Here is a 23,791-nt window from a genome sequence, read left to right as displayed (position 1 = left end):
AGTAGAGCATTTATCTGCAACACTGAAAGATGAAATAGATGCTCTTTTTATTTCTCTGTCTTACCTTATTTAAGGAGAACCATGCAGAGGTGGGAGAAACATTCTATGGGAAACAACAAAGACAAGATAGTTCATCAACTTATAAAGTAGTCATATGAAAACACAAGAGAAAAAATACGGGGGCTGCATCCATGTGTCTTTATCCAACCAGCTGCCACTTATTGTTAATGATTTATTATTTACCTTAATTATTTATCTTAAAGATAAGAATTTTGGTGCCTATCTGCATGAGTACTCATTTCATAGGTTCTAAAAGGTTTTCTCAATTTTTAAGTTGTTTTAAGGATTTTTTGTTGTTTTGTTGTTTTGTTGATTTGTTGTTTTGTTTTGTTTTTTCATGAAACCTAACTTAAAATAAAAATCTTTGGCTTCCTGTGTTTTTATGGATTTTCCATTATTGCGGTGTTACCAAACATGGCACTTCATGCCTGATTAATGTTGTGAGCTCTTTCTTCCTCCCTCCCTCCCCTTCTCCCTCTCTCCTTCCCCCTTCTCTTCCTCCCTTCCTCTCTTTTTTTCTCTCTTTCTTTCTCTCTCAATCTTTGTCTTAATAAATCTGAATGAATATTGTCTACAGACATGGCAGAATAGACATTTGATGTGTCACCAGTCAGTCAGCTGTAGGACACAAGCAACACAGTCTCTTATGTGTTTTTCCTATGTTACCCAGAGTTCAGCAAACAAGGTCCTAAAGGTCCCTTGAGTATTCCATGTTTACTACAACAGACATGCCTTTTAGTCATAAGAAATTCATCTGGTGTATGCATAAGGGATGCATATTTGTATGACTGTTCAGCTGTAATTGTCAATAATTTATTAGCCTCTAAATGTACAACAAATGTGCCTTTTTACCCATGAGCTGTCTGAAAATCTGTTTCATTTTCTCTCTCTCTTCCTGATTCTGTTGCTCCTGCTTTCTGCTCTTTTTATTCCTTTTAACATGAGCAAATTATTGTTACCCTTATATTCCAAAAGCCTTTCTTAGTTCCATTTAATGAATTCAGTTTTGACAAAGAAACTATCAGTTTCTTCCAGTGATACCAGAACTGTTTGTATTGTAATTGAATTGAGTCTCTATGAACAGGAAGAAGTAGTTTCTGCCTTATTTCATTAAAAACAAGACAAAACAACAACAACAACAAAACAACGAAGAAAGAAACAAGACCCTTTCTTTTCCTAGCTAATCTATTTCTCATTCGTCCTGCTGTAGGTGCCGGGGTTCCTCAGTTCCAGCCAATTGCACTGAACGGTCGTATCCAGCTTCTCACAAACGGCTCGTTGCTGATTAAACATGTGCTAGAAGAAGACAGTGGATACTACCTCTGCAAGGTCAGCAATGATGTGGGAGCAGACGTCAGCAAGTCCATGTACCTCACTGTTAAAAGTAAGAACTAAAACACTTCTCTGTGATCCAGATATTACCATTAAGTGAAAGGGCTTGTGTATTGCATCCTTCATTTAGATGAGGGAAATTGGTTTTGTTGTTTCTAATTTCTTGTTGGTATTCAGTTGCATGTGCTAGCATGTGGAAGGTCAGTATGGTTAAGAAGAAACATTACGTACTAAAGGGACAAAAGGAGATTTAAAGGCATGAAGGGTTAACACATGGTTGTTTAACCTTTTGGCTTGCCTGGGCTGCATTGAGCAAACAGGAATTGCAGTGGTCCAGATATAAAATGTGCAATAAACCTAAAGGATATAAGCAACAAAACTTTTTTTTTTTTTTTGTATCTTTTATTAAAACATAAAAAACATAGCAACAAAAACATAAAACTAGTGGGATGTTTGACCTTGTTTTTGTGAAACTAATGTATCAAGCTGGTTCTATATCAGAGGTTGTCATTTCTAGTGACTTCTCAAGGTGTTCATCAGAGATTTTTGTATGGAATAAATATTACTCTTCCTGTGCTTCATTCTTGACAATAATTGCTCACAAATGTATGTGCTGCCAAAAAGTGATGACATGAATAAGATGTGACTGTGAAGTAAGGAATATTTTTTTTTTCTGGTAAAATAGGGCTTATAAAAGTCTGGTAAAGGGATGACCAATTTTTGTTATTACTATTATTATTATTTTAATGCATCATTGCATCTCTTTAAATTCCATGTGAAAATTTGCAAGTAACGTATTTATGCTGACTGAAAAGGAAGACACAAATTTAGCAAAAATAATAGTAATAAAAAATTTGGAAACCTGTTCCAATTTTTTTTTTTGTTTGCTTTTTTATCAAAATGGTAAGAATGGCTGCATATTTTTCACTGCTCACAGGGCTGATATTAACCTATCAATCAAAATGCGTGGTGTTATTTGCCATAACTTGAGCTTAACGTAATTTAAGTTTCACTAAAACTGTTGTTATATCTGAAATATAGCGCAGATGAAGTAATTTTCATCTTGAAGACCCATGTTTAACTCATTCAAATAATCCACCAAAAATGCTAAATCTGTGAGTCATTTTTAATCTTCATGTTCTGGCACAAATTTTCCTTTTGATTCCACAAAGGTCTTGATTTCAGAATTATGCTTAACAAACTCAGCATCAGGAAATGGTTTTGATTTCTTTGCAGTCAGTTTTGCTGTCTCATAACTAGCTTTTGTAACAGAGACCATTTGAGTTTTAACTTTAATTTTTTTTTGTTGTTGTTGAGGTGTGTATGGGAAACTGGTAATCACAGCCTGAACCTCTGATTAATCAGCTGAGACAAGTGTTGGGTCAGATGTGGGAGCACAGGTTAGGGTAATTCAGCTGTGCTTCCAGAAGGGGTGGAGCTTGACTCCACCTCCTCCAGACCTCATTTAAGGGCTGACCACCACTAAGGCAGTGTCTCTTTAAGATTGCTCCTCTGTGGAGATTGCCTCAGCATTTTCCAGCAAGACTGAAGGCTTCTGTACTGGTGAGTTTTTCCTATAGATAACCTTTTGGATATTTATCACCATCTTTCTTATATTATTTCCACCTTACAAGGTGACAGACTGTTTTCAGTTCAGCTATTTTGTCTTTATGAAGCATTCCTTGATGTGCATCAAATTTGGCAGCATATTTCTGGATACAATGTCCTTTCAAACTGTAATCTTTGATTTCTTTGTGAAGTAAACACAGTGCCATATTATTTGTCAGTACTGCACTGTACCCTCTCCATGTTCCAGGGCCAGGCTGGGCCGCTTGATGGAGCGGAGCTGCTTCCTTGATGATGGAGCAGCAGGGGGTGTGGACTGCACCTGCAATTCCTAGGCATGAAAGACAAAGTAATTTAGTTTTTAGGTTTGTGATAGTTGTAACTTCAAGTGTGAACATAGCTGAGAATATAAAGGAAAGATTATGAGAAAAGGTTTTGGAATCTAATTTCTTACTGAAAAGAAAAAGAACCCAGTCCAGTGCACTCTAGTACACAAGGTTCTCAGGTGACTTTTTTAAAAAGTGTGAAAAATCCCCAAGTAATACATGTTTGTGCTTATAGGATATTTGAAGATTGACTGACTTCCTTACAGTTCTGAGATGACAATTAGCTTGACAAAAGCATTGCCCTTAGAAATGTAATGTACATATATATTTCTGAAAGTAAGGAAAAGCCAACTTTTTCTCCATTGTGGAGCTATGTATAAGACCATAAATGTTTAGAGGTGTTCATTTCCTATAATGTCAGTGAATGATAGCTAAGGAAAGGAGAAGTATTAACCTTACTAGATTTGCAAATCCCAGTGCCTCAAATATCATTTCTGTTCTCATTTACTGTATTGACTGTGTTTTCTTAAGGAAAAAAATTCTGATATTCCAAATCTCTTCAAGCAAATACTTTAATTGCATGTTTCTTCTGTGGGTCCATTGAAGTTCCAGCTTCTGTGGCTTCCATAACTGGGCATTTCTGGGCCAAACTTCAGCTGTAGTAGTGATGCAGTGCTGTAATATGCTATGGAAAAACAGCTTTCCTCTGCTTGGCAGCTATGCACACTGCCTGTCTGATCACTGCATGCAGTTTCATGTGTGATAAAAGAGCATCCCTTATCAAATAAGAGCAGGAGCTTCCCTGGAGAGTCAGTTGCTGTTTGAATCTAATGAAAAGCCCTCTGGCTCTGAGATAGCAGGCAAGCACGTGTCTGTACACCCTCACACATCTACTAACACACATACTGCTCCCAGCATGGCTATTAGAGCAGATGCTGTTAGTGTGTTGGTGCTGGCATAGAAGCAGCACAGCTCTAACTGTAATTAAACACACATTAAGAGCAAGCTGTGTTAGGAACTGACCTCATTGGAAATGTGCCATGATGGACTTCAGGTATACCTGGATCCCCATTTGTGGTAGCATGAATATGGTGCAAAATCACAAGAAGAAACTCCAACTGTGGGGCCTGTGCCTGCTTTTGTTTTTGCTAGTTACTGTATTTTTTTGTTGTTTTTTTTTCCCCTGATATTCTTTCTTCCCTTTTCCCTTCCACAAAAGCTGGTACCCAGACCCAGGAATTTTAGAGCTTCCTCCATGAAAATCATAGTGTTCTTAATTTATTGGTACTGCATTATGTGCTACCTTCCTCTGTAAGGTCACCCTAAATCTTACCTTTATTCAGAGGCAGAGGGTGGCCAGACCTGTCGCATGTAGTTGTTTCTGGATGAAAAAGTTGGTAAGAATCAACCTTCCCAAATGTAAACAAAGGTTAACCATAATTCATCTTACTGTGGCTTCCTTCTGATAAAATGTCTTTTAACCTTCCTTCAGTCTGTATGTGGGTTGTCCATGTGAAGCAGCTCCAGTCACCTGAGGAAAAAAAGCAATGGACTTAGCTGCTGGTTGAGGAACTAAACTGCCTCTAAGAGAGAGAGAGACATGACAGCAATCCTGTCATGGTATCTTGTGTATACATATGCTAACCATGGATAGAATCCCTGTAAAATAAAAAATAAAAATCCTATTTTACTCTTTCCCTTCACATTTAATGACAGCTTTCACCTACTTTATTTGATAACATTGCTGGACAAACCACTACCTTCTGCAGTTCCTATGACAAATCTTTTCTTAATGAGACTAGGTGCTTTACTCTTCCAGCACTTTGTGTCACCTGTATCATAAACAGAAAAGCTATTGACATTTAATGTCAGAAGATGATAGATGAATTTTTGTTTTGGCAGTTCAGGGGTGGTCAGAATCAACAGTGATGTAAATGTTTCCATTACTTGCTACCTCTAAAATTGACAGACTTTTAATTGATGTAAACACAGACAAAGCTTATTTAAATCAACTTAGTTTGCCTAGCAAGGCACCTAAACCTATGAAAGAAATGTTAACAGTTCGACATCTTCACCTCAGTTGGTCCATCTTCTTGTCTGAGTCGAGATTGTATGAGGAGGGAGTGCAAAGAGAAAAGATGAGATGAGGAGGAGAGGAAAAAAAAAAAAAAAGCATTCAGAAATAGTAAAAGAGTTGTAGAAAGAAAGAGCTGCCAGAGTCAATGCTGGATCAGGAACCACAGGGCTGGAATGGCAACTGTGAGAGCAGAGAATCTTCACTTAGCAGTTATTATCTTTCCCCTTTCTTTTTAAGAAATGGACATAAAAATCGTGATCAGTCACTTTTTATTTTCTTTTGAATCAAGGATAAGCAATTCTGAATAGTGATTCACCAAGACATACAGTATTAGAAAATTATGAGAGAGATTTGAAATAAGGAAGTTCATGCTGTCTTGAGAAATGATTCCTGGAGCCTGGGATGAGAAGATTTCTGAAGAATTTCTATAGAAGATAATGAATCTTTAACATGAAGGGAAGAACTAAAATTATTTAAAGGTTGCCTAGGAGTCAGAAGGGAAGAGATATCTGCTTAAATTGGACTGCCTGCCTCCCTTCATCTCAATAAACGCCATGTTTCATAATTCCACTTTAGGGACTATATATAATCTGATAGAAAAGCATTGGAAAAAAAAAAAATCCCTACTGGAAAACAAGCTTTCAGTAAGGTGTATATATATAGTTTTGATATATGTTCCTATGCAAATAATCCTGTTGGAGATGTTCATCTTAGTCCTGCCTCTTTTTGAATCCATCATTTATTTCAGTGTCATTATGGAGACTGAAGTTTTAGTCTGATCACCAAAACACCTCCAACAAATGCTGTCTGCAAATAAAGAGGAATTTTTTCATTCACTTTCCTCTCAAATATGCTTCTATTCTATTTGCATTATGTGTTTAATACATCAACCTAAAGCTGTACGCCTCAGTTAGACCCATACTTCCCTCCAGCAGGAATGTATTAATCCCCACTAATACTTTAATGCTAAATACCACCATTTAAACATTAAAAAAAAAAATGCCAAACAGAACCAAACATTTCTTAAGAAAATACACTTGACAGTAAATGCTGTTTGGGAAAGGGAACCTGGTGATGTCCTGTATATTGGATGTGGCAGTTCACCACAGAGGCTCTACTGCCTCTGCCTCCCTTGATGCTTCTTCTCTATGGGGACCATTTCAAGTCTCCAGGAAGGAGCTGTTTCTCTCCATTTTCACAAAACTCTTGGAAGAAAGAAACTGTGATTGCATAACTAACCTTAGAAATAAAAGATAATAGTAGTTATAAACACAGACAAACACAAGATATGTTTGTAAAGGGAGATTCTGAATCTAGTGAAGCTTTTTCACTGTACTGCTGTTGTGCTGCAGTATTTGGCTATTAAAACATTAGAAATTTTCACCTGTCTGTCTCTATGAACTTGATCTGGGCAGGATAAATGCACACTTCCTGTGTGACCAGTCAAATGAGGTTGCTTTGCTGCAACATCTGCAGTCAACATGCTGTGACTGGAGAATTCACTGTGCTTTACTCACTAGGGTTCCTCTAGATATTATCTTACTTTTCAGGAATATAATTCTTTCTCTAGGATGTAGTGATGTTTAGATCTGTCCAACCACTATTCTTTGTGGAAGAAAATAATAGCATTTGCATAGAGATTATAGTCTTTTGTCTATGTTGAACTTCTCATCAAAAATTCATATGTTCCACAAGATTCTTCTAAGGGTGGCATTGCCTGTTGTGCATTTCCAAAGTTAAATTATATGCATGATCTTGGAAACAGCTGTAAAAATCATCGTCCCCAACAACTTTAAAAATGTTTTAAGAGGAATGGCAATAACACTATGTCAAATTCACCTAAACCCAGCTATTCTGATATTTTGCAGTCTCTACTCCATTTTTCACTGTCTGATGACTGTTTTCTGTGGCAAAACAAAGCGAAGTCCTCTGGTCTGACAGTGTACTCTGATTTATTACTTTTTTTTTTCCTCCTAGCATTGTCATCTTTGAGCACAGGGCTTTGCTATTCATATACTTCTTCAAAACTATTTTGCAGCTATCTCAGGTAGAAAGTATTTTTGCCCAACACAGAAATTTGTTCAAAAATTATAACAATCTCTAGCTGGATTATTTGCATATCTTATCAGAGATAAAGGAATTGAAAACCAAAAACAAATTCAGTGAACTGGAGGTGCCCCTGTATCCCCAAGAGTCATTTCTCCTGAGCTGGCCAGAAAGCTAACCTTACTATCTTTGCCTTTCCCCTTATCTCAGATAATGATGATGTGAATAAACTACACTATACTTCAGTTCTAATTTCCAAGTCAGTGGTGATGGATTATAATACTTTCTCTGTTTTAATTGCTTATTTATTTTCATTAAATACACAGTCTAAAAGTAGCTGTAAGAAAGCTCCAGTAAATCTTGAAAACATAAAAATTCTCCCTGGACACAAATACTTCCTCTTGCTATTAAAATAGCCCATTCTTTTCATAATGAGGTCCTCCCACTAGGAGAAATGCACGAGGTCTGAATGCTGTTTTTTGCCTCTTCTAGACCATTGGCACAGCTTTGATTTAAGGACTTGAGCTTTAATCACCCATCATGTGTCATTACCCCGACAGGCGGCAGCAGCCGCAAGATACAAGCTCCAATAAATTGCACTGAAAATCGCTGAAGCGATCCTTTGTTGATTTTCCTTTACAGCTATTCAATGGCAGATCAGCTGTCATAACAACACAGTGCCTGTGGCAACAGGGGGAAATTAAACGTGAAGTATGTTCAAGGTAGCTGGTAGAAAGCTGGAATATCCCTTTTCTTCTGTAAATTCAAATGCTTTCTACTTCTCTCCCTTATGCCAAGCCTGTGGCAATTGGCCAAAACGAATGCTTTCTCTTGTAAGATAATTGTCAGATGCACTGCAGTACAAATACTCAAGTGCTTTTGTATGCTAATCTTTGCAATACTGTTATTTAAGAAAAGGATGGGAGGTAAGGACTTCTCTCTTTAAAAATAAAAAGATAAAACAACAATAAATAAATAAAAACGTGTTGAATTGGATTCAAGCAGAAAAAAACAAGCCAGCCTTTTTTTAATTTCTAAGAGGCTGCCTGCACAGCAATGTTTCTAGCAGGTAGGTGACACATAAATTTCAGTCCAGATATCTAGCTAGGTGGAAAGTACACATAGGCCCTATTGTATCTTTAGCATTTGCATCAAGAGTGTCATTTTCATTGTTGGTTGTTTTTGTTGTCGTTTTTGTTTTGTTTTTCAGGATAGTTGTCCTTCAGTTTTATATTGCCCAAATTTCAACATTCAGAATAATTCAGAAAAATATTTCTATTAAAAATTTCATATTTCATTTTTTCTATTTTCATTTTTCGTTTTCTTGAAAAAATAACCCTGGAAAAGCAATCTGGGCAAATGTGTGTCTTAATGCAAATAGTGTTAAGACAATGTTCTGACAGGTTATATTTTTTTTGCCTTCAAACTACGTAATGATTTGAGGAATAATGACTGAACACTAACCATGCCCTTAAATCAGTAGTGATGTTTACTGGTCTATGTAGAGTCAAACAGATTTCAAATGCAGGACATATATCAGCTCACAGCCTCATTTTTCTTGAATATTTACAATTTAATGTTTATGGTGAATATAGCTCCCTGGATTTCCATGCTTCTGTTTTATCGAACTGAATGATTTTCCTGAGTAATGCTTTAAAATATTGATGCTTCTGCGAATACATTAATTTCAGCTTGGGGATGGGGGAGCTTTATGTGTGTGCTGGGTTTAATATTGACTTCTAGTGGAGGAAGTGCATGCATGATGTATTGTCAGTTATTTTTATATTTGCAATGTCATTAGGAGTTTGGCCTATTTCACTAACAAAGATTAGATAAATCTAAATCAAGAGAGCACTGTAAAGCAATAGTGGGATGTAAATTAATTCTGAGGGTATGTACTGTACACATGACTATTTCCACCACAGAAGAGCTGGCTTTTGTAATACTGTTTCTTATCCCTTTCCCTGCCCCTTCACTTACCTGTCTCTACTTCTATCCTGTAATTTCTTTCTCTGTGTATAGCCATGATAAACTTAAGATACATCTCCTTTATGACTGTAGCTGTATTCCAACAAGACAAAAACTCAGGCTCAAAGAGAACAATATTCTCATGTCTCACATCATTTTCTCTTCCCTTTCCTTTCTTCTGTCTATTCTCATCTAAACATTTTCTTCTCTTGTAGCAGAGCAGCTTTCTTTTCACAAATACTACCTGCAGAATGATTTTGGTTGTGTCCTCCTTCAAAGTTCATCTGGAGGAAAGGAAACCAAAGTTCTACCCATTACAAGAAAAGAATAAAAATGGAATGTTGTCTGACAATATATCACAGTATCACAGTCTTGAGCGAGTTGGAAGGGACCTTAGAGATCATCTAGTCCAACCCTCGGGATTCGAGCCTCCTGTGTAGCAGAGCGGCACTTCTACCACTTGCGCCACAGGGAGGATATTTAAGTATCATGTCCTTGCAGCCTTTGAACAGGCAACCTGTAAAGGATGCTGTGACTCTTTTCCTCTTTTTCCCTTGGCCTATTCCAACCTAACTGTTGTTTAGCACACTTTGCCAAGGAAAAAGCTGCTACTTAAGGGCTGTGTATCCCTACTAGCTAACCCACACCTAGAATATGTTTAGAGCATAGCAGCGAGTTGCATGCCAGACTTTGCTGGGTTTTTGTTGTGGTGGTGGTTTATGTTGTTTCTATTTAAACGAGACTGTTCTTTTTTTCTCAGTCAGAGACACCAAATCAGTTACATACATTTCCCTTTATGATTCCTCTATAGGTAATCTCATACATCTGCTTCCACCGGTGAAATTTTAAACTTTTCTTAAAGGAAGCAATTTTATCTTCAAATATAAAGAGAATGTAATTTTATATACTGATTTCTTTTCACTTCAAAAACAGTTTTTTTCCTACTCTTCAAAAAGACTTATATATTAGCTTTGTTCAGAGTTCTCTCTGGAAATCCTACCATAGTATGCAGTATGAAAAAATATAGATTATATGACAATCAAATAAAAACAAAATTTTACATCTGTGAGGCATACAAAAAGCACAGAAAATACAAGGTAGGACAACGAGCTGTCTTAAATGCTGAAGGTGTTGTATGCAACAGAATTTAAGGCATTGTTTCCTAGACCCATTCCTGCTGTGCGAGTCAGGTACAGTCAAAATGAAGGATTTGTAAATGCAAATTTTCTTTCAGCAGCCCACATGTATTTTTCTTTCATGAAGCAGGTTTTCTTCACTCTGAATTTTGTTCCTAGCCATTAAGATTCAACCTCTGCGTCAGCATGTGAGCTTGCCTCTACATTTTTTCAGATATTTGTTTGGTATGTGATTCTTGAACATATCTTAGTCTGTTGTTTTATGGTCTTTGGGAAAGAAAAAGAAAAAAGAAAAAAAAGGAATTATGGAGAACTGAAGAAACATGGCCCCATTTTCAGATAAATCTTGTTAGAATTCAGCAGGGTTAAGGAATCAGTCGATTAGGTCTGTCAAAGCAGGAGCTAATGAAAGAATGAGCTTTTACTGTTGTCCTAATTATTTATGATTAATCCAACAAAATCTATATTTTTTAACTGTTTCCATCAAGCCACAGAAAAATGTCCTTTGTTCATTTTTATTTTTCTTGAGTTATAGTGTTTGATGATGAGGAATTGTATTGTGCAGGCATACATCGTGATGAAATTCATTTTACCTTCTCTAACATCATTCATTCAATGCTTAACTTCCATCTGGCAATCTCATAGTAGACAACGGAAAAGCTATTTTACACAACTCTATGAATTTGGAGAACATATTACCAAGGAAAAAGGAAAAAATGGTTCTTCAATGAAAAAAAAAAAAAAAAAGGTACAGATCCAGCTATAGCTTTTAGTTGCTGGAATAGTATTTTCCACTGCAGTTGCTATCTTGTTGCGAAATACACAAAGACTCCTGCTGTATTTGCAAAAGGGTAAGTAATGGTATCCACAAAGTATTTAGATATTTATGAAAGGTGCACACCGTACACCTTTCACAGAACACTGAGATAGAAAAGTTTGTGCAGGTACCAGCAGGTCCAAGTAGAAATGCCAAGGTGAAATTGTTTTAGCTGTGGTGGCTGTAAGGCTTTACCAGGATATTCTGCTCATGAAAGGAGATGTGTTCTCAGGCAGTCCAGCAATGTGGGCACTTGCATAGATATCTTGCTTGATTCTCATGTCCCCCCCAGAAAAAATAAAAAAGAATGCAAAAAGTAACAGAAATGTCTAGACACAATCAGATGGTATAGGGATTTCCTGAATGTACTTAGATTGTTAACCCAACTTGATGTGAATGTACATAGATTGTTAATCCCAACATTTCTCAGCTTTCAGAGAGATGACTGGTATTTAACTGATATGGTTTCAAACCATTACAACAAAATAAAATTCTGCATCTAGGATTTTAGCAGTTTTCAGTAAAGAGCTATGATGGAAATCTTGCCTTTGTCAAACAGAATAACTATTATTGTCTGCGGTACTGCTGTTGATTTTTTTTGACGTCAAATTTATTGCCTAATTCACATTCACCTAATAATGCTCCCTTATTATTATGTTGCTAATGCCACTAATGCGTTCTTACACTAGCGACCTGATTTATAAAAATGGTGTGTATACAGTGATTTTTCTTATCATCAGTGATGTGCTGAAGAATACTTAGAAAAGCAGTTTTAGTGATTTAAGTGTATGTTGCTATGAATTGTTTCTAGGTTTGTTTTCTGTTGATGTTTTAAAGCTTAACTTAAACTTATAAGGAGTCAGAATATGTATCATATGTCATACTTGCAAGGAATGTATAATGAAGCTCCAGAAATTGTTGTTACTCTTCGAAAATGAATGTGTCTGTTGATGACAGTAGTCTGGTTTCAGTCAGCACCACAAGTTCTCTTAGTTCCAGCTTCCCATTCTGACATTTTCCTGGATCAGCTGAAATACTTTCCTAAGCATTTGACCTAGCAAGAAGTTAGGTTTCTATTAACTGATGTGTCATGTTGAGCTACAAGTACCTTAGAAACCATCATGTTCTTCTCTTACTTTCATCTCTCTGCTCACTAAAAACAAAGATTTTTAAAGAATCAAATGTATTTTCTGAAAATGCACTGATAGTGGCCATGAAATGGGAAAGAGACTCCATTCTCAAAAATAATTTTCCTTCAGAAAATGGAATATCTCAACAGAGCTCTTATGCAAATACATTTTGTGGTGTGTTTTCAGAACAGCAGAAAGAATATCTATGAGATGGTTATTTTTACTATTTTTTTTTCCTTCCTCTTTTTTCTTTTAATTACTGCTCGTTGTTTTGGGTAATTGCACACAAGTACATACACAATCATGAAGTAGGCTTTTTTTTTTTTTTTTTTTTTCCTGTGGTCTTATCTTAAAACCAGCTTTTTCAATGAGTGCCTATTACTGTAAGTGCTCCATAAGAAAGCAATGCTCTGCTATTTTTGTCTTTATTTGCAATGCAGAGTAACTGTTGCATTTACCACTGCTACAACCTGGCTCTTTGCCATGCACTTGGAGCCACAAACCCATACATTCAGCAAAGAAAATCTGCTGCTATTAGATTTTGAGTGGTGACTTGCCAAGCTGAAATAAGAAAGACAAGACTTTTTTAAGTGGTTGCATATTGCTGTTGAAAATGAAATTACTGTTTGCTAGATGCCCATCTCTAAGATTTAAATAATACTTAAATGAAGTTCCTGGCTTTTAAGGAAAGTGGGTATGTACTTACATGCTGAGGAAAACCGTTACAAGACTGCACGCTGATCCCGGATACCTTCAGGATTTTTTGCTGGCACCATGAAGCATTTCTGTATGTTTCCAGATAATTTTCAAGGAATTTACCAGTGGATAGACCAGTGTGAAAAAGGAGTCCTGGTGTTTGTTTCATTTATGGTATTCCTTTTCTTTCTGCATCAACTTTGTTTAGGCATTCCAAAACAAAGAACTCACTGTGTAGAGGTGCTGTTGCTCTCACTTTTTGGTCTTAGAGCCTTTAGTGTGAACCTGGAGACCTTTCAAAGCATTGTAGGAGGTATTCAAACAACTGATTAAAGAGTGAACCTGGCCAGGAGTAAGTTCAGTAGTACCCATTATATAGCTTCACTAGGATGACTAGGGCTCCTTCTGCTGCCACCTACTTTTAAACATTGCTAGTTAGTTGTTTCATCTGTTGAGATACCGGTAGCAGAATAAATCTCTCTTCTCAAAGGAGGTGCTCAGATAAGATGCAAAATGAGCTACAGTGACCTGGTGGCTTGGCCTGTGCTGAGCTGGGGTAACTGTGCATGTCTTCCTAGCATAGAAGAAATAGATAGTAATTACTTAATAATTAAAGTGGTTGAATTTCTTCTGTTTGCTGGGGGGTAGTTGTATGAACATGGGAAGTTTCCACAACTTTGCTAATTAACAGTAAATTCTTCAGATGCTACAGATGTGTATCTATGTGCCTGTATATGCATATAGCAGCATATATGCATGCTGGCTTCTGCAGTTCTCAAGTTCATTAGATCTTTTCCATATTCAAGACTATTTCTACTTTTTCCTAATTACTGTAGTATGTTCTAATAGTGACATTTCTTAGCTGCAATGTGTCTCACAAGGATGCTTTTTCTGGAGCACAAGTGACTTTTTGCAGCTTAGTTACAATTATTTCCAAAGACAGGGGACTCATGAATGGACAGATGAAACCTAAAGCATTAACTTGAAAAAAAACTGAGCTTCAGCTTCTGTTTATGATTGATCAGGCTGTTTGTGTGAAGTACAGGAGCTTGAAGACAACAGAGATTTAATCCAGAGCCATCCAGGGATACACACAAGTCAGAATGCTTTTAGGAGTTACATCGTCATAATACGTGAAGTCTTATGAAACATCTAAATGTCTCATGTCAGGTGGGATCTGTGTACTTTCTTCCATAAATCTAGTGGAGCCCATTGGATACCTAAGAAGAACTATGAGACATTGCTGAAGTAATGACACAGGGGAACAGAGGGAAGAATGTGGAACATGTATCTATCTAATATTAATTCAACAAGGTAGTAAGTGAGGAGCTTTCAGACCTTTTATACAAATCACGTAATGGCTTTTATGTGTTGCTCTCTACATCAAGAAAGGAATAGAGTGTGAAGAGCTGTCCCTGAAGAACGGCCATGGGCAAGTCAAAAGCTCATGAGTTACAGACTGAGGCAACAAAGGGAGCTTCGTGCTTGTTGTCTCCTACATACCACCAGACCAAGAAGATCCTGTTGATGAAACCTTCTTCTTCCATTTACAGGAGGCATCACAGCTTTCAGCTCCTCAAGGAATTAGTCAACAAAATTCCCTGGGAATCTACCCTCAAGGGCAAGAGCTGGCAGATCTTTTGTAAAGCTTTCCTTAGGGCTCAAGAGATCTCCACCTCCAGGTATAGGGTTTTGCTAGGTTGTGTAGTGGTAGGGTCAGGAAGTCCAAGGACCAACTGGAAGTAGGCTTGGCAAAAGATGAAAAGGAAAATAAGAAAGGCTTCTACAGTTATGTAAACCAGAAACTTGTAGCCCAGAAAGCCAACCATATCTTGGGCTACATCCAAAGAAATGTGGCCAGCAAGGTGAGGGAGGTGGTGCTGCCGCTCTGCTCTGTGCTGGCGAGACCTCAGCTGGAGTACTGCATACGGATGGGAAGTCCTCAGTACAGAAGAGATGTTGGACCACATGCAAAGGGCCACAAAAGTGATCCAAAGTTTGGAACAGATCTCATAAGAGATCAGGCTGAGAGAGCTGGGGCTGTTCAGCCTGGAGAAGAGAAGGCTCTGGGGAGAGCTGAGAGCAAGCAACCTTTGATTATTTAAAGGGGGACTATAAGAAGGAAGGGGAAAGGTTCCTTAACAGGGTTATGACAGGACAAGGGAAAATGGGGAGTTTTAAATTGGCTATAAGGAAAAAATCTTTTACTGCGAGGGTGATGAGGTGCTGGCACAGGTTTCCCAGAGATGTGATGGATATCCCATCCCTGTTAATTCACTGCAAGGAAGTTAGACTAGATGGCCATTAAGTAGTTCTTCCAACTCTAACAATTCTATGATTTTATTCCATGAAACAGAGAGGAACAGCTAAGGTAGTGGTATCTCTTGAAAAAAATTTGTTGATTTGATTTTGCAGGAATATATCCAACGACTCCTGTTCTGGAGTGCTTCATGCATCATTGAATTCAGTTTAAAACTTGTCTTTTAGAGGTTATGAAGCCTCCAGAAGCAGTAGTTCTGGCTGTAGTTCCCCTTTTCCTTCCTCTCCTGTCCCATCTCTGTGGATGACATGACCATTTTATTCACTTGAGGATGATTTCAAGGAGCATCTTTTGAACAGAAATGGAAGTAGGGAAAGTAGGGTAAACATGGAGTCAGATTTTCCTTTCATATCTGTGCTTAACTGTGTGGAGCTGCTATTTTCATCTACTTGGAGAATTCAGTGTGATCCAGCCTTCATCAGCTCTTGCATCTGCAAGCAATTTTTTTATTTTTTTTTTTCCTAATATCTTCACAGTATCCTGGTCTCGTTCCAATCTCTTTAGACAAATCATAGTCTGTTTTCCTGAGGACTATGACTGTGGCAGGTTGGCAATTTTGTTCACTCTCAGTTATTCTTGTGTGGCTATTCTTAAATGCATGTGTCTGTCTGAAAGTATTCTGCATGTCCAAAAATAGCCTTCTGAAAATTCAAATAAAGCAGAATAGTCTGTGAGGAATTTTGCTAGCCTGAAGGGAGGGGGCGAAACAGTGGGCTTATAAACAAATTTGATGGTATAAATATATCTGTTCTTTCAGTAAGCTGTAAGTGTAGAAAAGCATAATTGAATTTGTAGTGAAAGCACAACATACATTATACTAAAACCATAATATGGCTAACATCAGGATATTGGTCATATATATTGGCAAAAATATGATGTCAAAAAACAGATCATATTTTACCTCATCAAAAGGATGTTCATTATAACAGTGAGGGACAGAAAGAATTAAGGTTTTGTAAGAAACTTTCATGTATCTGAGACCACCTTTAAGACAATTTGCTTCTGTGCAGCATGCAGACAAGGATGTAAGTAGCCTATTTTTCTGTCTTACAGCTTAGGGGAGAAACACCCTCTGCAGTGGGTCTGCCATCTACATGTCTTTGGCTTCATTAAGCTATCTATGTATATTGATGAAATATAATAATTTTGTGGATAACACTGGTAGGAGATAGGTTGACAAAGGATTTTTGAGCACTGCTAGGTTCCTGTTTCTCTCATTGATCTCTCCAAGAACAATCATTATTATAATGATTCTAATCCAAGCTGCTATAATATAACAGGAATAAATGCTTCTTGGCTAATATGCCTCAATTAATGGGTCACCCAGTGTAGCTGCAGCAGGTTGTAAGTAAGTAGCTTTCAGGATGTGAGCCCAAATAATTATAGGTTTTCTTTCCCTTTTTAGATGAAATGGATTCATAAGCCTTATTCAAATGAATCGCTCTCGTAGTCATTAATTATAGTATACACATGTTAATGACATCATTATCAGAAGATAACATAATGTCCCAAGGACCACGTGTCACAGTTGTCTCCTGTGCAAACAATTGTGCTTGATATCACAGCCTGTCACAAAATGTCAAAAGAAACCACATGGTGTCTTGAAGTAATTGTGAAATTATCATGTATCACAGCTATGTATGTCATAAACAATACCATCATGACTAAATTTTTCATTAGAGTCTTGAGTGTGGGGTACTGAAGGGAACAAACAATTAACATTCTGAACATCTGAAATGCAGCGCATAATGCAGCAGTGAATTGTTTAAAGCATGCCCTGTGACTGAATCAAAATACATTAGTCATGAATTGAGGATATGCATAGTAATAGACAATGTTAAGTAGCTTTCGGAGACTTTTAGTGATTTTATTAAACATAGAAAGGAATATAGATGTATGTTTAATATTCACCATTTAGGTCTCATTTAACACCTCTTTTTTAGCATGTATGAGGATAGAAGTGAAATCATAGGGGGGAATAAAATGGAAGAAAAAAAAAAAAAGAAAAAAGGAAAAAAAAAAGAAAAAAAGCTGCATCAGAATTTCACCCATGTTGTTCTCGTTCTATGCAAGTATAAGCAATCTCACTTATACCTCTGCAAAGAGAAGCTTGTACAGTGGCAACCATTTCAAGTCTTTGGCTGGTATGCGGGTTTTCTAGCTGGTAGTCGCAGGAACAGTGCTTTTGCCATTGTCTGAGTCAGTTGGGTTAGCGTCATCCCACATCTGCATTCTTCTGAAGGTGTTGAGATCCATCAGTGTTTCTGCAAATCATGGGCTTAAGTTCCACAGGCTGATCAGGTTCAACACAGCTTCAGTCTGGCTGTATCCATATGATTTCCAGCAGATCTAGTAGAATTTAAACCTGACAAGGGCTCCTTCTACTGCTGTCTAATTTTAAACATTGCTAGATAGTTTTTTCATCTGTTAGTACAGTAACAGAATAAATCCCTTTTCTCAAAGGAGGGTCTCAGATATGCTGTCAAGTGAGCAACAGTGACCCAGTGTCCCTTTTCTGTCTGCACTGACTTTGTTTATGCATTCCAGAACAAAAAAAAACTCACTGTAGAGGTGCTTGTGCTCTCCTTTTTTTTTTTTTTTTTTTTTGTCTTAGCGCAAGTTTGGTCTCTAAAGCAACAGTTTAGTTTGCATCTTTGTATTCTGTGGTTCCAGGTGATGCCAAATGAGAAAGTTGTTTCACAGCCTGCTCTTAGATTACGTCTCTTCTTACTAGGAATATTTGCATGTCAGTTCTTGACGTGATCTTTTTTGCACTTCTTGAAATGTTTCAGTAAAACTAAAATAAGAATTCAGATTCCTCTCTGGTTTTCCCTGAATTGGAGTACCAGATGTTCTAATGTTTCTACTACACTAATTTTTCAGGTTTATTCCATCAGTTGCAAGCTAGCTCAGCCCTGGTACATACAGTAAGTTACCACTGACCCTTTTTTCACCTCTTTGCCTCAAAGTCTCATTCTCTACAAGGGATGTCATCTAATTAAGAAAACAACAGGGGCCTGCTCAGAAAGGAACATAGACGTAGGAGAAAAGACATTGTATAACATTGTTGGGATTTATTCTGGCAAAATCTGAGGCAAGGAACTCCACTCTGGATAGTGAAGTGTAAGAAATCAGTGAGATTTACAAGTGACTGGTAGGGCTGGCGCTAGAAGCTGGAGGAGTTGCTGGAGCTGCCAACATCTATACAAGCTTGTGGAAAGAAAATCAAAGGATTATTATTTGTCAGTAGCAGCATTAAAACTGTATTTAGCTGACATGAGGCTGAGAAGATTTTGACCTTTTTAAGTGCTTCAGAAATTACTGTGTCTTTATTTTTTCCCACAGTTCACTATAATTCAGCTCCCTAATGAACTCTTCATTGTAGGACTAGCTCTGGGCGCTCAGTCTCTTGTACTGAACAACTATGTCAAGTATACAGCATCAATATGGGAACCACACAACTTGAGAAGTTTCCAAGTTTTCCTTGGAAAGACTTCGTTTAATATATTTGGATCTTTCCTTTTCAGCTTATGTAACTACCTCTAGAGATAGAAAATGTGCCCCGTGTTATCTGCAGATGTAGGGAAGGACGAAAGGAAGGGAGAAAGGAAAGAAAGGGAGGAAGGAAAGGAAGGAAAAAAAGAAATTGTTGGAGCAGTCTGCTTTACTGCCTTTTTTTTTACATACGTGGTTGAAATGATACAAGAAGCTATGCTTTTATCTCAATTTTAAGTCACAGAGCTGCTTTCACAATGACAGCATGTACTTATTTTAAACATTCATATTCAGTTATTAGTTTGGTATCTTAACAATCCTGTTGTTATTTTCATTTATCTTACTGGTAATGCAAGTGAACATGAGATACTATTTTTTAGCATCTCTCAATTCTGAAATCTAAGTGAAATATTATGACAAAAGTGCAGTTCTTCTTTAAGGAATTTTTCTGTCAAATTTCAAAGAACAAATGGATTTTTTATTAATTAACAGAGAGCAGTAAACTGCAAGTAACTCTCAAGATGAAATCTCAGAATGTTTCGATGGGTTGTTAGTAATCTGATAAATCCCTTTTAACTAGCAGTTACCAGAAAAAAAACTAGGTTTGAGTAGTTACTTGCAAACGAGTAGTAGCATGGGTATTCAACATTACGTTGTGCTGTATCCATCAATCATGCAGTCCGTTCTTAGCAAGAAACCTAGAAGCAATCATCTATCGGGAAAGTAATTAAAGTAGAAGCTGAACAGAAATTACTGAAAACTACTACATGGTAGAAAAGTGACTGCTGCTTCTGATTCCACAATACCACAACCTTGTACGTTATATTTTATTTCACAAAAGAAATTTTTCAATTCTTTATGGAACAAATGAAGAAGTCAGGAATGTATTTTGGGAAAGAATTGTAATACGCTTTTTTACTGACTTCACCATGTTATTTAACCTGTTATTTAACCTCTAACTAAATTTCATTTGTTGAAAATACCAGAGTAGATCAAGCAGCAGTACAGAGTCATGAAACAAATTGTACCATTTCTGTGCTTATATCATATCAGTTGTTATAAGAGAAGCAACTCTTTTGTTTACTATAGTGTTTCCACAATTATAATTTGGCCTTGTATCTCACCAGTCTTATGAAAAGAGTTATATAGACTGTGGAGGTGATAATGGAAAGCAATGGCTTTTGCCTCTTACTATTTGAAATCTGTCTATATTCATGGTGAATGAAGTAGCATTACTGTTTGAGCGCTTGATGCTATAAATCCAGTTTCATAACAGAAACAGATAAGCAAGAAGGGAAGCTTGCATACCAGCTGATGGCTGTTGCACCTTTTAATGAACAAAAATAAACAGATCTGTATGTCATAGTCGAATGATAGCAGTTGCTTGCTGAAAATTATTACTTAAGTGATTTCTTTAATTTCAAGAATGTTTGTGATCATAAAAAATAATATGGTAGATATTTGCACAGAAGATTAAAAGAAAGACTCAGAAACATTTACAAAGTTCCATCGATTGACTCAACACCAGCAGATTTCATTTGTAAATTAGTGCCCAAGAACCAGATGCTGATGCACCTGACTAGCCATGGCTAACTATGAATCTTCCTCAAGAAGATGGTAACAGTGGCTGAATTGGAAGCTGTGGAGTTCAGAGGTTGATGCAACCCATAGTGTCAAACCAGCTTCAGGGACCTCACAGCAGGATAGAATTTTCATTTCAGCCTGTGTTTTCTCCATTTTCAAATTATCTTTTGTAGAGCCAAGGAGAGGTACAGCACTGCTGTAGTCAGGGACATAATAAAACCCTTTCTTTCTGTGTAGTCATAAAAAGCAAACGAGTATCCCAAGAAAGTGATTAGATGAAGTTTTTGAAGTCTTGCATGGCTAGTGTTGCATCTTGGTTTTCTTACAACCATGTTATAAGATGTAGTGTAGTGACTATTTCGCAGTGCCTGCTATGGGAAATATTTTGTTTTGCACATACAATCAAGTATCAATTGAATCACCTGAAGATAATTAAATAACAGTTATTGTCTGCCTTGTTTCACTTTGTTTATGTTATTGGCTTGTCCAAGTTTGCATAAGTAGTTTGTCATACTAGTAAAACAGAGAAAGGGGAGGGAGAGGCAGGAGCATTTTGATTCAAGGTTGAATCCTGAAATTGGCTTGGCTATACTGCTTACTCTGCATGTTTGTAGTCTCAAACTGAATACTGAGCTAGCAAACCCATTTCAGCAATTTCTCCAAAGGGAGCACATTCCTACACAATTTTTTTGGATGGAAGAAATAAGCTCTTTTCTGACATATGTATATATATATATATATATGATAGTCCAAAGTACCAGCAGAACTGGTTCCAAAATGATTCCTTCTTACTTACAAGAAACTCTAAAATGTTTCATAGAATAAACAAAACCCCTACAAAACCTGGACGTAAGTCCTCCCTCTGTATGTGACTAATGATGTTTCTGTGTATTGTATAGTTTCATGATATTCCATTATACATGGAATTTTCCTTTTATAAAGGAATATAATAAGAAAAAATAAAAATTAAAACAAAACCCAGAAACTTGATGTTTCTACACTTGGTTGTTCTGTACCAGCACTGTACCTAAATATCCTAGAACCAAACTCTTTGTGAAGATAATTTAATGATTTACATAACAAAGTTAGATCTAAGTGTTGACAATATGTATGTCTTTTATGGATGTGATTAAAATAGAAATCTGCTTTAAACAGAAAACAGAATCTGGTTAAAATATATGTGTATAAATTTATGTTGACCATGTAGGAAGCTGCTTTATTTATATTATATTATATTATTATATTGTGTAGAATTTGAATCTGTCCTCAGCGTCATTACCTCTTTCTTATTTTCCGTTATCATCACTGCCTGTTTGGCTTCTCCTGTATGTGAAAGAGGGAGCAGGAGATCCTATTCATCCAAAATATGATGTAAAGGAAAAAATAAACCAAGTCCCTTTAACTCCTTACTACATTTGTGCTGTCAGAAGATATTGTGGAGGCAAGTGACCTGCAGCCCCCCATGCCATGTGCTTTGTTCTGGAGATGGATGGCTATAATTTACTCCTGCCTGAAACACTAGAATTTATGATGCCTTCCCTTGGCCAAAGGGTAAACATGGTCTCCAGAGAAATAGAAACATTTTTTTTTAAGACAGTATTAAAAAGAGAAGTCCATAGGACAGCTGAAGGTCAAGGGAAAGAGACAAATATTGCTGCTTTTTCTTCATTTCCAGGTAATCAGAGTAACTCTCTTTTGACTCCATGGAAAACAATCTTTACCTCGTACATAGATGCATGTAAACACAAATACACAAACCCCTTGACCCCAGTTACCCAGAGGTACACCAGTCATATAGCAATATAGTGTCAATATTGAGAATGGCAGCATAAAATTAGGCTTCAAAAATCCTTTGCACCTGTTCTTTGTTTCACTATTGGATGAGCATATTGGCCCCTGTGAATAAGCCAAAATGACCATAACCCTAGTTCAAATTAGGGTCTAAGAAATTTGGGTACTGAAGCCAACATGTCAGCTGTTGCCTTTGTATGGAAGCTTTAATAATTGTTCAGTCTCAAAATCCTCAGTGCAAAAACAGCCTTTAGGTTTCAAAAAATACTTTGAAGAACAAAAAGTTCTCTGAGTGGGGACCTAGCTTTAGAGTTAATTGAAACAAGTGGGAATTTACCTTTCTGATGTTCTACCATTAAGAAGTTTATGGGTACATGTAACTCACAGAAGTATTATATTGTACATATTCACTCTATAAATGCTGCATTTATTTAAGCTCTCATAGGTCTTCAACGCTAGCAATTCATTTTTTTTTTCATAAGACATGTATATTAAAAATATCTTCAAGCAAGTTATGTATCATCTTTTTCCTGGACTGTGCTGCCTTTAAGGTGATTTCCTATTCTACTAAAATCTTTTTTTGACAGGCTGAAGAGATCTCTTTTCTGTGTAGACACTTCTGGCCAGTTGAGAAGCCAAAGAAGAAAAAAAAAGACCTCACAGTGAAATATAAAAGTAGATTGTGAATCAAATTTGTGAGGTTTTTTTAAGCAACAAGTGGAGCTATTAGTCCATAGGTGGTTTGACCATTCACAGACCATTCCCTGATGATCTCTGTGACAGAGAGCAAACATTGGAATTTTAACTGGAAAAAACAGATTAATATCCATTAGAATAAATTATTTCAGATCTTTCTATTAGTTTCTTCTTCTCCCCAGCTGAATGTTCTTTCGAATGTTCTTTCCTATCTTTCCTAAAAAAAGCAGCATTTATTGGCATCCTAAGTAACCATCTGAAGTGACTCTGAGATGAACAAAACAGCCTAATTCTGTGAACATACTCTTCCTCCATACATACGTGAATGATTTTGTGTATATATACAGTACCATATCACCTTTCTGATCATATTAACATGAATAATATATATTTGTTTTATTTCTATTTTATGTTAATGGATTTATGTAGCAAATGCCTTCCTTAATATATAGAGAGAGTACCTTGCTGATTTTAGTATCTTTGAGTTTTGTTCTGATCATTAGTACCAGATGCTATTGGGATATCTGCAGCTATCCAGTCAATAAAAATATAGTTCATCTGGAAGGCCAGACAAAATTAGTTCTACCAGAGCTCACTTTCTTATACGTCAGTAGATAGTATTTCATGTCTTTTTAGTTCAAAATGGTGCTGTTACAGACCCAACTCACCGTGCTTAAAAGTATATTTACATGCATGAATGAGCACTGAATGAAAACCATTAATGTCCCAGCATGACCTGCTCACCAATACT

The 23,791-nt window shown here is 36.7% G+C and overlaps 1 protein-coding gene across 1 annotated transcript in view; it reads left to right on the top strand.

Annotated features, from left to right (window-relative positions):
- The window catches only part of DSCAM (DS cell adhesion molecule), a 444,911-nt gene that overhangs the window by 308,458 nt on the left and 112,662 nt on the right, over nt 1–23,791 (top strand). The window contains exon 11 of the mRNA XM_015882861.2: nt 1,271–1,444. Within this exon, the coding sequence (XP_015738347.1) occupies nt 1,271–1,444 (174 nt within the window). The remainder of the gene's footprint in view (nt 1–1,270; nt 1,445–23,791) is intronic.

The sequence above is a fragment of the Coturnix japonica genome, chromosome 1 (genome assembly GCF_001577835.2).
Source record: "Coturnix japonica isolate 7356 chromosome 1, Coturnix japonica 2.1, whole genome shotgun sequence".
NCBI lineage: Eukaryota > Metazoa > Chordata > Aves > Galliformes > Phasianidae > Coturnix > Coturnix japonica.
This window is presented reverse-complemented; position numbering and strand designations above follow the sequence as displayed.